Here is a 15,771-nt window from a genome sequence, read left to right on the forward strand (position 1 = left end):
GTCCTTTTCTAATTTGCACTCAATCACTCATTCTAGAATTATACCCAGCAACACAAGACTTTCGCAGAAGCAGAAAAACAGCCCGCAACTGCAGCCCGCAACCCTCACCAGTCTACGCCTTTCGACTGGCGCAGCCGCGGGTCACTCATGGCGCCGTGCCCGCCCCCTTTGCGGAGTTGAGGGCGAAGCGAAAGATGAAAACCCACAGGTCCGTAGAAAGAAGGCGGAAACAAAGGAGGAGGAGGAGGAGGAGGAGGAGGAGGAGGAGGAGGAGGAGGAGGAGGAGGAGGAGGAAATGCGCGATGACGAAACGACGCCCCCGCCCAGCTGGGAAACAGAAGAGGAGGAAATGCGCGATGACGAAACGACGCCCCGCCCAGCTGTGAGCAAGCCGGCCAATCGGGAAGCGCGGCGGAGAATTTTGAACGAGCGAGTGGCGAAGTCGTCGCCTGAAAGACACAGAAACACAAAAAAAACCACCATCACCAACGGCTTTTTGGGTCGTCGCGCGGACTCCGTCGAGCAGTTGAAGGAACCTGAGGAAAAAAGGAGGAGGGAGGAGCACGCGCCCCTCAGACGCAGGTTCGGTGGTACTTCTCTGTCCATAATGGCGGCGGGTGGGTACGAGGGAGCCCTGCTGAAGTCCTCCGTTTGCGGTCGTCCGTTCGCCGCCGGCCGGCGGGTCGGGAGGGAGTAGGAAGAGAGAGATAAAGGATGGAAGCAGTGGGGAAATGGAGGCTCCCGCCACCTACCTTACAAAGCGGAGCCCGAAACTGGAGAGGCCGTTTCTCCCGAGGGCGGCTGGCCTCTCGGGCTCTGACTGCTAAGGAACTGAAGGGGCCGGATCCGCGCTTAGTCGTGCTCTTGGAGCACACTGGTTTGAAAGGAATGGCCGCTTAAAAGTGGGCCGGGTTGGGTGCGACCCAAACGGCCCGGCACTCGTCAGATAGATAGGAGAATTGTAAAGTCGGAAGGGACCCTGAGGATCATCTAGTCCAACCCCCCTGCAACGCAGGAATAGGTAGCAGGACCGTTACGCGATTGCACATTGAAATCAAATCAGGCCTGTCTTAATAATAATGATAATTTATTATTTATACCCCGCCCATCTAGCTGGGTTTCCCCTGCCACTCTGGGGAACATTAAAAATTTCCCTAAACAGAGTTGCCTGCAGATGTCTTCTAAATTTTCTTTGATAGGAGGGCATTCCACAGGGCCAGTGCCATTATCGAGAAGGCCCTCTGCCTGGTTCCCTGTAACCTCAATTCTCGCAGTGAAGGAACCGCCAGAAGGCCCTCGGCGCTGGACCTCAGTGTCCGGGCAGAACGATGGGGGTGAATGACACAATCCAGCTACTGCGCACACAATTGCTATTTTAATAATGTGGATTATAAACAAACCATGATAATAATAATTAAGTGTGCATGCACACGAAAGCTCATACCTATGACAAACTTAGTTGGTCTCTAAGGTGCTACTGGAAGGAATTTAATTTTATTTTTGTTTTGACTATGTCAGACCAACACGGCTACCTACCTGTAAATAATAATAATAATAATAATAATAATTTATTTCTACTCCGCCCATCTGGTTGGGTTTCCCAGCCAGTGGGGGGGGGGAATGTTCAACAGAACATTAAAAACAGAATAAAACTTCAAACATTAAAAACTTCCCTAAACAGGGCTGCCTTCAAATGTCTTCTAAAAGTCAGTTGTTTATTTCCTTGACATCTGATGGGAGGGCGTTTCACAGGATGGGCGCCACTATCGAGAAGGCCCTCTGTCTGTTTCCCTGTAACCTCACAGTAAGGGAACCGCCAGAAGGCCACCTCAGTGTCCGGGCTGAACGATGGGGGTGGAGACACTCCTTCAGGTATCCTGAAGACGAAGCCATTTAGGGGTTTAAAGATCAGCACCAACACTTTGAATTGTGCTCGGAAACGTACTGGGAGCCAATGTAGGTCTTTCAGGACTGGTGTTATATACCGTGTTTCCCCTTTTTTAATACATAGTCAAAAAGTAAGCCAGGGCAGGGTTTTTATGCATTTGAGACATATAAGTCATACCCTGAAAATAAGCCATACTTCAGTGCCGCGCGGAGCAAGACCACCAAGTGCCCCAGCCAGCTAGTGGGACCCAGCACGCCGGACGCTACAGGAAGAGGAAGCCTGCCGTGTCTGGACAGTGCCCGGAAGCGGCAGCACAGCAGCCGATAAAGCCTGCAGCAGCTGCACGGAGCACCGAGGGCACAAGCCAGCAGGACCCAGCTCCTGCAATGCCGGCTGCGGCAGGAGGAGGAAGCCGGTCGGGTTGGGTCGGCGCCCGGAAGCGGCGGCGACTGCAACGCTAACAAAGCGCGAAGCAGCGTCGCACGGAGCACCAAGGGCACGAGCAGCAGGAGGAAAGAGAGGCTCGTTACTTGCGCCACTTTAAGAGAAACGATCTCCACATTCCGAGCCTCCCTTTTGCGCGTGCGGGCATGTTAAAGCCCCAATCGGTTCACTCCCCGCTTCCTCATCGCCATCCCTCCCTTTCACACGTTGCCTCGGCCCCGCAGACCCCTCCCTGGCCATCTTCCCCTAAGTGCGGTGCTGCTTCGTGCTTTGTCAACGCTGCAGCCACCGCCGCTTCCGACAAAGCGCAAAGCAGCGCCGCACTCTCTCTCTGTGTGTGCGCGCGTCCGTCTGTGTGTGCGCGCGTCTCTCTCTCCCCGTGCGTGTCTCTCTGTCTCTGTGTGTGCGCGTCTGTCTCTCTGTGTGTGTGTTTGCGCGCGCGTCTCTCTCCCCCCCCCTGTGTGCACATCTCTCTGTGTGCATGCGTCTCTCTCTCTCTCCCCCCCCCTCCCCACACACTCCACAATTCCCTGTTCAGGAGCTGAGTGAATTCATGGTTGAATCTTGCTTCAACACTGATGTTTACAATATACCGTAGTATCCTGCACTGCAGCTGAGGGCTAGAGTAGGCAGGGCCGGTGGTGTGACATACACAACATGAAACTTCCAATAAAGTAGTAAAGGAACTGACAGTTCAAATGTGAAGATTGTAGAGGCAGACTTGGCAAACTCTTCTGTGAACTGTCATGGCATGTAATCTGATGCTTTTGGAAGCATAAAGTGGCTCCAGTCGGGTGTACATTTGCCCAATGGGGAAGGTAATGGTATCTTCCTGGGCAATGCTGCTTACAGATGTTCTATGGCCATAGGGTGGTTCAGAATAGCTTCATTTCATTTTCTGCTTGTTTTTATATCTAAAAAGCACCTTCTGGCTTTTTTTAAAACTGACATCCCCTCCCCGTCTCGTTTTGCCAAGAGACCCACTGCAAATCTGGAGGAGGAGTGGCTCTGGCGGGCTCTGAATAGTCTCTCTCTCTTTCTCCTGGAGGAGGATCTGGTGTGTAGGACTTACAAACCTTCAGAGACCCAGCTCTTTTTTGGGGGGGGGGGCTTTTGGACACCACGCTTTGCCTCCCCTCCGATTGGGAACATTCTGGCATCGCAGGAGGTGGCCAAGCGGGTGGTGTCACTTCCGCACCGCCCCCCACAAGACTTGGCAATAAGATATAGTGATAGGCGCAGTTCTGGAGGGCACCAAGGAAGAGGCGAGGCTGGACACTGCGCCTCCGAGCAACAGCTCCAGCCCCGCCAGCAGCACCCTTAATAAATAAATGTACTGTACCCTGGATAAATGTACTGTAGATTACTTTACCATACCGGTACTTATGTGGTAATAAAAAATAAGACACCACCTGAAAATAAGCCACCGTGTGTTTTTTTGAGGAAAAAAAGTTATAAGACGGTGTCTTAAAAAAGGGGAAACACGGTAGTCTCGGCGGCCACTCCCACTCACCAGTCTAGCTGCCGCATTCTGGATTAATTGCAGTTTCTGAGTCACCTTCAAAGGTAGCCCCACGTATAGGTCCAAGGAGGAGATAACCAGAGCATGCACCACTCTGGCGAGACAGTCTTCAGGCAGGTAGGGTCTCAGCCTGCGTACCAGACAGAGCTGGTAGACAGCTGCCCTGGACACAGAATTGACGTGTGCCTCCGTAGGCAGCTGTAAGTCCAAAATGACTCCCAGGCTTCGGACCAGGGAGTCCCCCACACAAAGGTTCTAGGTTCAATCCATGGAATTGGATTTGATACTTAGGGGTGGGTTTTTTTGAAGGAAGGGTATCTGAAGACAGAAGTTTTGAAAGAGTGCAGTGGATATAGACCCCAGAAGCTCAATTCAGGGATGGATGATAATATAATAATAATTTATTATTTATACCCCATCCATGTGGATGGGTTTCCCCAGCCACTCTGGGAGGCTCCCAACAGAATATTAAAAACAATCAAACATTTAAACATGTGTATATATATATATATATATATGTGTGTGTGTGTGTGTGTGTGTGTATATATATATATATGTGTGTATATATATATATGTGTATATATATATATATATATATATATATATATATATATATATATATATAGGGAACGCTGTTGCCCTACAGTTTACTGAAGGGACCGAGGGTGGGGGTGGTTAATAAGAAATTTTTATTAAGAAATATATTTTAAAATGGGTATTATTCCTAGGTGGTTTTAATCGTCTTGTTTTAACAAGCTGTAGTTCGCAGTTTTTAAGACTACTGGTTCTAATTAAATAAGCATATTTTTCAAATTTATGATTTAAAATAATAGGTTTGCTCCAGTAAATCTTTATGGACCGTTGAAGAATAGGCAAAACCTTACCTTTTCAATGCCATTTTATGATAAAGACAGATAGCTGATAGATTTTTTGGGGGGGGTGTTAATATAAGATGGGACAAAGAGTTAATTTTTCTATATTAGTAAGAAAGCCTTTTAAATAAATATTTGTTAAACTGTAATCAGTTGTTTTTGTATTTTTTTTAAAGTGGAAAATGACTAGAGAAAGGTGCTTGAAAAAGTCATTTAAGGACAGCCTGGAAGATATAAAAGAACGAATGAAAGAAAGGCGAAATAAAAAATGGGCACAGTTGGGCAAAACCAAACAAATCTTATCTGTCAACAGTAAAATTGCAAGTAAGTATTTTTTTTAATACTGTATTTTATTCAAGTTTTCCCAGAAATAGAAATATTAGGAATTATTTCCATTTTTTCCAGACAACTCATCTACACTGATGAAAAGCTTTCAAGCAAACAATCGAGCATTAGCTCTGGCTTTGGAAGAGGAGAAAAGCAAAATGAGGGACGCACAAGATACAATCCTGTATTTAAAGAGAGAATATCAGAGTCTGAAATTTCAGGTGTTTGCCTTGCATAGAAAGCTGGCATTACAACAAGGAAAAGAGCATTCTGAGGTAACTATCTTAAGACATGTTGTACATATATAATGTTCAATTAAAATACAGGCAGCAATTGTTTTAGGCATGTCCAATTGACACATGATTGCCAATGCACAGGTCTTTTTGGACCCAAAAGAGAGTGGGATTGGGTGCACTTATATGTGCTCCACTAACGTACGCGCAGTCCACGAACAGAATATTTATCACTTCAGATCAGAACCAGAAGTTTTGAAGTAATTTGCAAGAAGAATAAAACACAATCTGTAAATAAATCCCTTAAAATGTTACAAATAATACTAAAAGTATTTTCCAAAGAATTATCTAAAAGCACAAAATATCCACTTCAGCTGAAAGCACAAATGACAAGAAGAAGAAATCACATAAAGCCAGCTCATTAGTGCTGCCCCAAAGCCTAGGAAAAGAAAATGTATTTATTTGTCTGTTGCCAAAAAGATGACCATGTTAGTGGCAGACAAGCTTCCAGGCGTAGAGCTTTTCATAATTGAGGACTATCACAGAAAAGGCTTGTTCTCTTGTCACCCTACTGGGTGGGGCACACAGATTAGGACCTCAAATGTCTTATTTCAAGGTTTGGGTTGGGTTGGTTAATATGGGAAAGGGTTGTCCTTGAGAATGTGACCTGTTGTAGCAAATAACTTGTATAATAAACAAATAGAAATCACTATTTCCTGTTCATTTTATTTCTAAACAAGCTCACTGTTGTATTGTAACTACATCAGTTAACTCTTCGTTTCTTTTAGACTAGATTAATGGCTTTGAAGGAGATTATTTCTAAAGTTGTTCAAGACCTACTCAATGCAACAAGTCTTCTTGGTTCAGCAAAAAATCAACATAACACAGCACTTGTAAGTCTTTTTCCCATCCTTGGGGAAAGTATGTTACTTTCTGACTTTAGACTGTTATCAGTTCTGCATCCGTTAAGAAAATTGCTTAAATATTTTGCTGTTACTGTCCAATAGTTGCCTCATAAGCTGCAGCTGGGATGGGAGCCACATTTTCAGACATCTCACTTTATTATGTGCTTCATGTATGGTCCACTCAGTAAATTTTTCAGCATAAGATCTTGAATTTTTACAGAACCAGACTCTCAGTGCCTCCAATGCTGAAGAGTGTGATTCTAGCAATGTAAGAAGCAAAGATTCCTTGTAAGTATACTTACCGGTAATATATTTCAATTTTTCTGCCTGTTTTTTCCCCTTCAAAACAAATTCAAGACACTTGCATCAATAAAATATATTTTAGCTTGTGTTTTATACACACAGGTGCACGCATATACACACACACGCTATGATAATTGAAAATGGTTTCTGTTAACTTAATTGATCACTTCCCCCTCCCCCCCAAAAAAATGTTGCTGTGGGATAGAAAAAAAGGTTTTCTCACGTTGCCTGATGGTTCTTGAATTTCAAGAGCTCTTCTCTACAAAGCCTATATATTTGATTATGAAAGCTATTCCATAAATATATGTACTAAAGATTATATTCCGTGTTATTAGAGCACAGTCAAAATTATGTGATGAGGACAACCCAAAAAGTGGAACATGCACGGGTTGTGAGAAGAGCTTAGACTCCTGTGTCGCTCAGTTATGAAATAAAATGATTAGAATTGAGAAAATTACCAAATGACCAGTTAACAATGCCAAGCTCAAACATACTTGTTATAGGTAGGTAGCCGTGTTGGTCTGACGTAGTTGAAACAAACAAACAAAAAAAAAATTCATTCCAGTAGCACCTTAGAGACCAACTAAGTTTGTCATAGTTATAAGCTTTCGTGTGCAAGAAGTGTGAATGCACATGAAAGCTCATTGGTCTCTAAGGTGCTACTGGAAGGAATTTTTTTTTATTTTTTTGGTTCAAGCTGAAAAATGTTCGCATAGATCTGAAATTTTGATTCAGGAAAGTATGATAGAGTAGCATGAAACCAGCTATATTCTGCAACCATATTTTCTCCATAAGTAATCGTCAGGATTGGCCTGTGGACTGGAGTTTTGACTGAGTGTGGGCCCCTGAGTCAGGAGCAAAGAGCAATCTGGCAAACGAGGAAGCAGAACCCAAGAGGCAAGATCAAAGATCAGGACCAGAAACACAAGGCTTACTCTTAACAAAGCACCACTGAGACAGGAAGCCCTTGTACATCCCTTCCTGACCAGGAGAAAGCAATGGTTAGCCTGCATGAGTGAAGCAAAATCTAGTTCCAGGTTTCTCCAGAGAAGGTGTTATGAAGATCACAACAGGAGTCATATTTTTGCAGTTTCTGACAGAGCTATTTCTTTAGAACAGCTGTACATTACCACCAAGTACAGCACTTTTGAACAGGAATGTTTCTTAGAAAGTGTGCTTTAATGCAGTTTTTAAATAAAATATTTTTTCCCTGTCCAAAGCCAAATTGAATTTGAGAAAACTAACTGCCATGTAGCTTTGTATTCCATTCTCAAGCACATATTCTTGGAACATACCTTTGTTTACAAGAGTGAAGGTTCTCATTCAGTTTTAATTTAGGAAACCATATTAAAGACCCTTGATTTTTCTTGCAGGGTGTGTGTACCAAAACTGCTGTATGAGAATCTGCTCTTAAAATAATTCAGTGAATTTCACCTTCCCCCCCCCCCTTAGGGCACATCTAAGGCATGTCCTTTCTATAGATACGAGCAAGCAAGATAAAACATCTGGAACAGAATTAAAGGATAATACAGGTACAAATTATTCAGATGTTGCAGCTGATCCCCAGCAAGATGTTATGACTGAATATGTTTTATCAACATCAGAGATGGATACAGGTAGGTAATGCTATTTACTATTAAAGAGCATTGACTGGGTTCTAAAGAACCGCTGCTGATTCTGCATACCTTATATTCTGTTTCTTAAACCACGTGCTTTCGAAGCTGAGTGGATTTTAAAAGCAGATTACAGTATTACTTGGAGGTTTGCTTATTGCAGTGGGAGCGAGAAGTATACCTTTCCTGTCTTAGGAACACCTAAAGTAGCTGTTCGGATTCTGGTCACAAGTAGCAGCATAACAGCAGTTTCATAATCTTGTACAAAGCTATTTCCTTGCTATGTGCCATAACTGCACTTTTTATGAAAGGTGTCCCTCTGCTGACAGAAGGCTCATTAATTTAGCAAAGCCTCCTGTCAGTGGAACAGGGATTGAAGTGATCTTCAGAGAGGCAGCCCCTCAGCCCAAGCTCTGAAGAGTCCCCCTGCCTCCAGAGCAGATGGCAGTGGAGTTGGGGTTGTTGGGGAAGATTCATTTACAATTGCCTTAATCTCTGTTCTGGTGACAGAAGGCCCTATTGGATCAAAGATTTGACAGAGGGATATCAACTGGCTTGCAACCATAATACATTTTTAATTAAACATTTAAAGTCAAATTTGCTGCCTTTAATACTCAGGCATGAGATAGTAGGACATAAATGTACATATAGATTTGGCATATTCATTTGGCATAATCAACCAGTTCTCACAGGACTCAGTTCTGCAGTTCTCTTTCCCACTCTGCACAGCTTTGGCAAAGTACTTGTACTGAGGTGAAAATGACCTGATAACATTTACCTTTGCTTGTGGAAACAGAGCAAGTTCACAGATTTCTGTTGTAATTCTCTATGCACAGGCATTATTGGTAAACAATGTCTACATCTGTATCGGTATTATAATTAATAAGAATAATGATTTTATCATTATAGCTGTTGGTTATAACTGTTCCATCTGATGGACCAATCTGCCAAACCTTACTAACCATATTTAGCATCTAATTTTTTTCTGTGGTATTCTAGTAACTACTTAATAGCTTCCCTGCAGAATTGACACACATTATTTTAAATTACCAGGTTGGCAAAGTAGTTCCCACTCTCATATGGAATATGAGAACAGAAGTGAAGAGAACATGCAATTTGATAGTAGCTCACTAAAAAATGTATCTATCCGTCGTTGCTACTCCAGGATCAAAACCCAGAATCTATTTGATGCATCTGATGGTAGGAGTCCAGAAGTACTTGAGCAGGTAACAGAATGTTGCCAACAAGATGAACCTGGCCCTGAGTCAAGCTTGGTGAAAAATAATGAACAATATGAAGAAACTTATGTTTCTCAAGAGAAAGATAAGATAAACACAGACAAAACTTTGGAACAGCCTAATATGTTACCTGAATCAAATACCCCAACAGCAGCCCCCAAACAAACTGATTTTAAAATTGTTGGAGGTTCTCAAACACACAAAGAGAAAGACCAGAAAAGGAAACTGGAAACAAAAAACAGATCCAGGACAAGGTCCAGAAAAGAGAGAAGCCATAACAGGAAGTGCTGTTCCAAAGAAAAAACAGATAGATCAACTGGTTCCAATGATGCTTATGATTTTGTTTTTGAGGAGTGTGTCCATATCACACCTTTCCGACAAAACAAAGTTGAAGAGAATAACATCCAAGAAAAAAAAAATAGAGAAGAAACAGAAACTTCTTGTAGCGAATCATTTGCTTCAGAAGAGGACTCTGATGATAGTCAGTATGTGCCTTGCATGAAAAAATCCAGGAAAAGCTTAGAATGCACAACTGATGGCAGCCCAAGACACACAAGGCAACAATCAAAGAACACTGTGAATGAACAGCATGGCAGTAGTCCTGAGGGGGGGGAAAGGAATACTAAAAAATCTTATAATGATGCAGATAAGGAAAATGTTGTAGGTAAGTTATAATTATGTTTTGAAAAAATCAGTATGTGAATAAGCATAGAGATACCGACAGCTACAGTAACTGAAAAGGTTGGAAATCTAAATTTGAGCAAACACAATAGGATTTCTCTTTCTTTGGCTGCAAAAAAAAGGATAAATCTAATTTGTACAAGTGGAATTCCTTTGCACAAATGGAATGCCACAACTGGATATTTCCTGTAGTTTTTTCTCCACTTTAAAATTGCCAGGAAGAGGGCTATCTAGAAAAGCGGTTTTCAACCTTTTTGAGTCCACGGGTCCCTTCACCAACCACATTGTTTCTGCGTGTTTTTTAAAAAATCATTTTTATTAAATTTTCCACTTTAACCATCCAATCATATTCCAAATTATACAAATATCAATCCAAATACTCTGCCAAATTATAAAAAATTTAATCGGACTTCCCATGCTTCGGATTCGTAGGATCTGATCATCTTATAGTTTACTACCTTTCTAATCAATATAATCAAAGTCATTTCCAATAATTCTATTATTATCCTTCTGTCTTCTTTTCACAGCCTCTGAGTTGTTCCAGCAAGCGAGTTTAACCAACCAATATATGATTCTGTGCGGATTTTATGCCTATGATTCCCTTCTGTAGATTTGCAATATCTCCTCACACGCTGGTATTCTGCCAAATCAGTCCAATAGTACTAGAGTCTTTTCACTGCTGCCACCGCCATCTTCATGTAATTCCAATAAATCAAATCCAAACATCTGTTCAATAGTTTCTCAAAACCGGTTGCATAATACAGTCTTTCCAAGAGAAATTTGCCAGATCAAAGCTGGAAGCACACATCTAATGACATATTTAAGGCTCATCTCCCCCTTTGACTTATCTGTGACCCGGTTTTGACTCCAACATGGCGGATTCCCCAATTAAAACTGTGCCACTTCCCACAAACTTTCCAGGAGACAGTCCAAAACGTTTTTTTTTTACAAAACACCAGCAGCTAATGAGATTTGCTTCTATTTGATGTCAATGATTTAGGGAATCTTTTATCGTCTTCATTTCCACACAGTTAAATTTTAGAAACCATATTATATCAACAAATTCCAAACTTTCCAGTCTCGCTTGCTGTAAATGTTATAAACTGTTCTTTGGGGGGGGGGGTTGTTAGGTAAGATAATAAGGCACAATAATAAAAGTGTCCCCCCCCTCTTTTTTCGTTCTGTTCAACATACCATTCTGGCTCTGATGTAATCTTTCCTCAATTCCATCTTATCTCCTCGGTGGCTGGACTGTTTAGCTAATTAATTCTTCCCTCCTCGTCCGAAGCATGTCCAAAACTTAAATCCAATTTATTATCTTAAGTAAGGGAACTTGACTCGCTCACAAAAGCAGCGTCCAGGAGAGCCATACTATCTCGGGAGCTTCCATCCAGTGTCCCCAGCCCCTCCTTCCTTCTGAAGTTGAAGCTGGTTGGTGGGCATCTGCGGATGAGACTGCGTCTTCCCGTTAACCCCCCCCCAAGAAGATTTAGGGAGGTTGATTACTCCCATCCTAGCCTCTAATTACCCCGTGATAGCCAGAGAGATGGTATTTTCAGCTCTTTCTGTGGCTCCGCTGTGGAAGCCACTTACACTGAGATTGTTACAGGATGCGCTTAAGTGGGGATTTTCTCATTCTGATCGCAACCCTTTTTGGCACCATTTTTGGTGTGCATGTAAGTGTGCCGACTGGAACCCAAGCAATGCCACTGCTTTGCAGGGCTGAGCTGACGCACTCAACCTGGCAATCCCAGTCTGCCTTTCCTAAAATAATGGGGGGTGGGACGGAGAGGACAATACCAGATTAAGATCAGAAGCAGAAATATTTTGTAATTACGGGGATGGAAACAGAAACACAACACACAACACACATTCAGGCATGCTCCTTTCTTGCAACATTCTCCCTGTCCCCATAAAGCTGGGTGACTGTTAAGGAGTGGGCTGTTGCCTGGGGGGAGGTAGAAAACAAGAGGGGGAAGGGATGTTGGAGGTAGGAGTGAGAAACACAGAAGACACTCCTCACTTTGAGGGTTATTTTTAAATCCCTCCTCATAGAACGCACCTCCAGGCACACACATCATCAAGCTACTTTATTTTCTTGCATTTCTCAAGCCCTTTGTGTAAAACTATGGAACTGTTAGTTACTAAAGCTAGGGAAGATTTTTGTTGGGGGAGATTCTAAGAAGATAAACAGTCATGCAAAAGTGTCTCCACTTTATTTGCCACTTTTATTTCAGGAAGATAATGAGCTGCAAGTTAAAGCTGCCGGCTCCCCTAAACGTACCCCAGAAAGAAAGACATAATGCAGGAAGATACGGGGTGCAAGTTAATGAAAGGATGGCCCCCAGGGCTCCCCTAAATGTTCCTCAAGTCCATGGTGCCACAGCACACTGGTTGAAAACCAGTGAACTATACACAAACATGCTAATGTTCTTACATTTTGTCTCCCAAGGAAGAGCACTCACCCTCTGGAGCTTCCCAGAGGGAGAAAGAATAGCCATACTCCTTTTCCTGATTAATTTGCACATCATAAACTCTTTTTAAAAAATGACTAAAAGAAAACACATAACTTGTGCACATTTAGCTTTAGTCTTATAACCTGTTTAGGTGGGAAAGCAACATGTGGGCCAGATCCTCAATTCCCCCACCTCCCACAGGCAAACTTTGAAAGTTCAAAGGATTTCCTGGTAACCACCAATCACCCTTTGAACTCCCATTTGCAGGCATGGTTTGAAATCAATTGTACTGCAAAGGGGCTCAGTGGCAGTCAAGAGGCATTGTCTGCAAGCCTTAGCTGCACTATGGAGTTCCTGAGGAATAAACTCTTTAGTGTAGCTGATCCTAGTGTGATCCCCACTCAAAGGAACAACCAGGAGCTCACAAAGCTGATTCTTACTTTGAAGCTGCATCCTTACCTGCCCCATACATAATGTCAGGCTGGTGTGGTTTGGTGAATATGGCCTCATGGACTGAATTGCTGCACCCAACCGTAGAAATGTTTTAAAAACATATCTTACTGCTGACCTAAAGGGTAGGTTTAGACAACTTGGAGCTATGGCTTAAAAGATTGGTGCAGATTTTATATGCCTGTGGCAGTGGTTGTTTTCCAGCAAGAGCCAAGTCTGGTTTTGTCATGAATATTGGTTGTTGTCATCTTGAAAATTTAATGAACTTTCCATTCTGCAGAATTCATATACAGAGCTTTACCAATATTAAGGTGTTGTTTGGAGCCACAGGAAGAGGGGTTTGTTTAAAGCTTATTCACTGCTGTCATTACCATTTAAACATTTTTCCCCCAGCAGATAAACCATCTAGGGCTCTTCAAAAATGTCATCCCTGTTTCGGTGATATCACCAATTTTGAATCAACTTCTACCCAAACTAGAATTTCTCACCCACTGATGAGTACTGGAATAAAAGATAATATTCGACAGAAACGTAGATGTACTGATCGTGTGAGCTATAAGGAACCAAGTCTCAGTAGGTCAGTATATTTGTTTTTAAATGGATATGAACCAGTTTTTTTCAGAATTTTTTTGTATGATTCAGTTTTTAGAAATTTGTTGTATACCGGTAATTCAGTTTAGAAATATATTTTGAATATAAAATCCAAACTGGCTTATGAATCTGACCTGCTTATGAATTTATTTATGAGGCAAAGTAAGAATTACATGAATGCTTTCAAAACTAATATACTATTTTGCTTTGATAGGAAGCTCAGAAGAGGAGACCCTTTTACAGATAACATCTTTCTGGATTCTCCAATTTTTAAACAGAGAAAGAGAAAGAGCCAAAATTGTAATTCTCTTAAAAAGAAATCACTGCCCAGATCTAATGAGGTATTTGAATGCGTTGGTTGATTTTAATAACATTTTTAGGGGAAAAACCTTTTAACGACGTAGTTGTATTGATATAAAGGTAAAGTGTATTTGCTGAAATATCATTACTGGAAAAGCTTAACTATGTACATAAAACGGCTTTTAGATTTTAACACACCCTGGCCCAACACAACACACACAGAGTTTCAATTTATGTAATATATGAACAACTAGGTTTTGTATTAAAAATTGTAAACATCGAATTTGATGATGTATTTAGTGTCTTTTTCTAGTTTCTTGTTACGCATTTTGCTTGAAATGTAATTAATGAAATTCTATTTCTATAGCAAATCTTCAGATTACAGATTTAACTGTTGAAAGTCTTTGTAGTGTTTTCTAAATGATTATATTGAAATAAAATGTGTCAATGTTTTTGAAAAAGATAGCTATTTTAGTTTGCTATCTCAGTAGTGCTATTGTTCCAGCATCCCTTCCTTTGTGTTTGTTCCGATGTTTTACTTTAACTGCATAAGGATAGTAGCACAGCTATCTTAAAAATATTCCAAGGTGCATTCTTATGCAGTTACTTGGAGGTAAACCATACTGAACAGTGATTCTGAGTAAACATTAATAAGCTTACCCTCTGGCTGTCCTTAATTTACGAGTAGGTTCCAAGGGATGAATTGGAATGCTCAATTTATAAGCCAACTTTTTTTGTGCACTTCATGTGTGTAGACATGAAGTGTTGAACATGTAATGAAGATAGTTTCGTTTGGTAACAGTTGCACTCTTTTCAATTCAGATCTATTCATGGGGGGGGGGGGGCCTCAATGAGTCCACAGGAAAACAGATTAACTACATGGAATAGCATAGTGTTTGGTTCTTACCATCTGAAAGTGATGGTACAATTGTCAGAAATTCTATTCGCACCAGTTAAATATTTCAGGGGTTTTTAATATGCAAAGTACGAAATAGCACACAAGATTAATTTTATACATATAATTTAAAACCATTTTATACCAGAACAATAAATAATTTTACAAATGTAGAATTTCACTTAAAGCATTTTTAAAACACATTGTACTATATAGCTTTATTGCACAATATCTATGAAAATAATCTTTAAATTAGAAACCAAATGTTCTCAATATAGAAGAGACTCTAATTTCAAGACAATAAGAATCTTTGAAAATAACACTTTCACAGGATATCAAGCTTAAGAGGTGATTTTGTTGGCCCAGTTTACAAAATAATTGAAAATTACTACTTAAATACTCTTAACACACAGCTGCATCATTGTACCTTAAATACAAAGCCAAATAAATGGATTTTTATATAAAGCACTAAGGCATTTTTATGTTACCATTTTGACTTAATTTTGTACCATTACCTAGCAAGGGTAATTTAGTTTTAGAATAAACACTACCATAGCCATTTTGAAAGTAAATTTCTCTTGTAATTCTGTTTGGCAATTTTTTTACATCAGTTTTGCTAGTGAAATATTTCAGTGCATATAAAAACAATGAAACTAGTTCTTGAATGCCTTGGTATAAATTAGGAGAAAGAAATAAAATATGAATGAATTTACTTTCTTGGGTGTTGCAGAATTGCTGCCTGTTCACATTCTAACAACTGAATGGCAAGTGATATTTCCTCCCCTCACCTACATGAATGAAGGTGTAACTCCCAATATTTAATGTAATGAGTAGGTAAAAATACAGATGTAATGATCAATAATGTTCTAGTAAGACCAGTTGAAAATCAGTTCAATGTAACCAAAATAATCCCTATAAACACTGGGAGAGGTGGGTGTGCCCAAAACTACTTTTATGAGGAAGTTCATGAAACCTTTGAAAGTATCAACAGTACTGATACAGAAAGTGTTGAACACAAGAATTAAATAATTTGTGGTAGCACCTGGAGAGAAG

At 41.1% G+C, this 15,771-nt stretch overlaps 1 protein-coding gene across 2 annotated transcripts; it reads left to right on the plus strand.

Annotated features, from left to right (window-relative positions):
- Window positions 1–479: 479 nt before the first annotated feature.
- On the plus strand, window positions 480–14,597 carry SGO1 (shugoshin 1). Of its 2 annotated transcripts, none has more exons than XM_035130323.2 (9): window positions 480–582; window positions 4,903–5,050; window positions 5,132–5,328; window positions 6,075–6,179; window positions 6,412–6,479; window positions 7,947–8,110; window positions 9,161–10,009; window positions 13,326–13,509; window positions 13,742–14,597. In XM_035130323.2, exons 2-9 carry the CDS (start codon window positions 4,909–4,911, stop codon window positions 13,917–13,919), a joined length of 1,887 nt encoding a protein of 628 aa, XP_034986214.2. In that variant the 5' UTR covers window positions 480–582; window positions 4,903–4,908; the 3' UTR covers window positions 13,920–14,597. The 2 variants fall into 2 exon arrangements, with proteins under 2 accessions (XP_034986214.2, XP_060136654.1); XM_060280671.1 differs by lacking the exon at window positions 480–582 and adding an exon at window positions 994–1,021 and having other exon boundaries at window positions 13,738–14,597.
- The last annotated feature ends 1,174 nt before the right edge of the window (window positions 14,598–15,771 follow it).

Source organism: Zootoca vivipara, chromosome 12 (assembly GCF_963506605.1).
Source record: "Zootoca vivipara chromosome 12, rZooViv1.1, whole genome shotgun sequence".
Classification (NCBI taxonomy): domain Eukaryota; kingdom Metazoa; phylum Chordata; class Lepidosauria; order Squamata; family Lacertidae; genus Zootoca; species Zootoca vivipara.

Bases quoted from the DNA above. Each gene is read 5' to 3' on its own strand.
- SGO1 (XM_035130323.2), top strand. From the start codon at position 4,909: ATGACTAGAGAAAGGTGCTTGAAAAAGTCATTTAAGGACAGCCTGGAA. The intron at 6,180-6,411 runs GTAAGTCTTTTT...GAATTTTTACAG, and splicing joins ATCAACATAACACAGCACTT to AACCAGACTCTCAGTGCCTC. The intron at 6,480-7,946 runs GTAAGTATACTT...CCCCCCCCTTAG, and splicing joins GTAAGAAGCAAAGATTCCTT to GGCACATCTAAGGCATGTCC.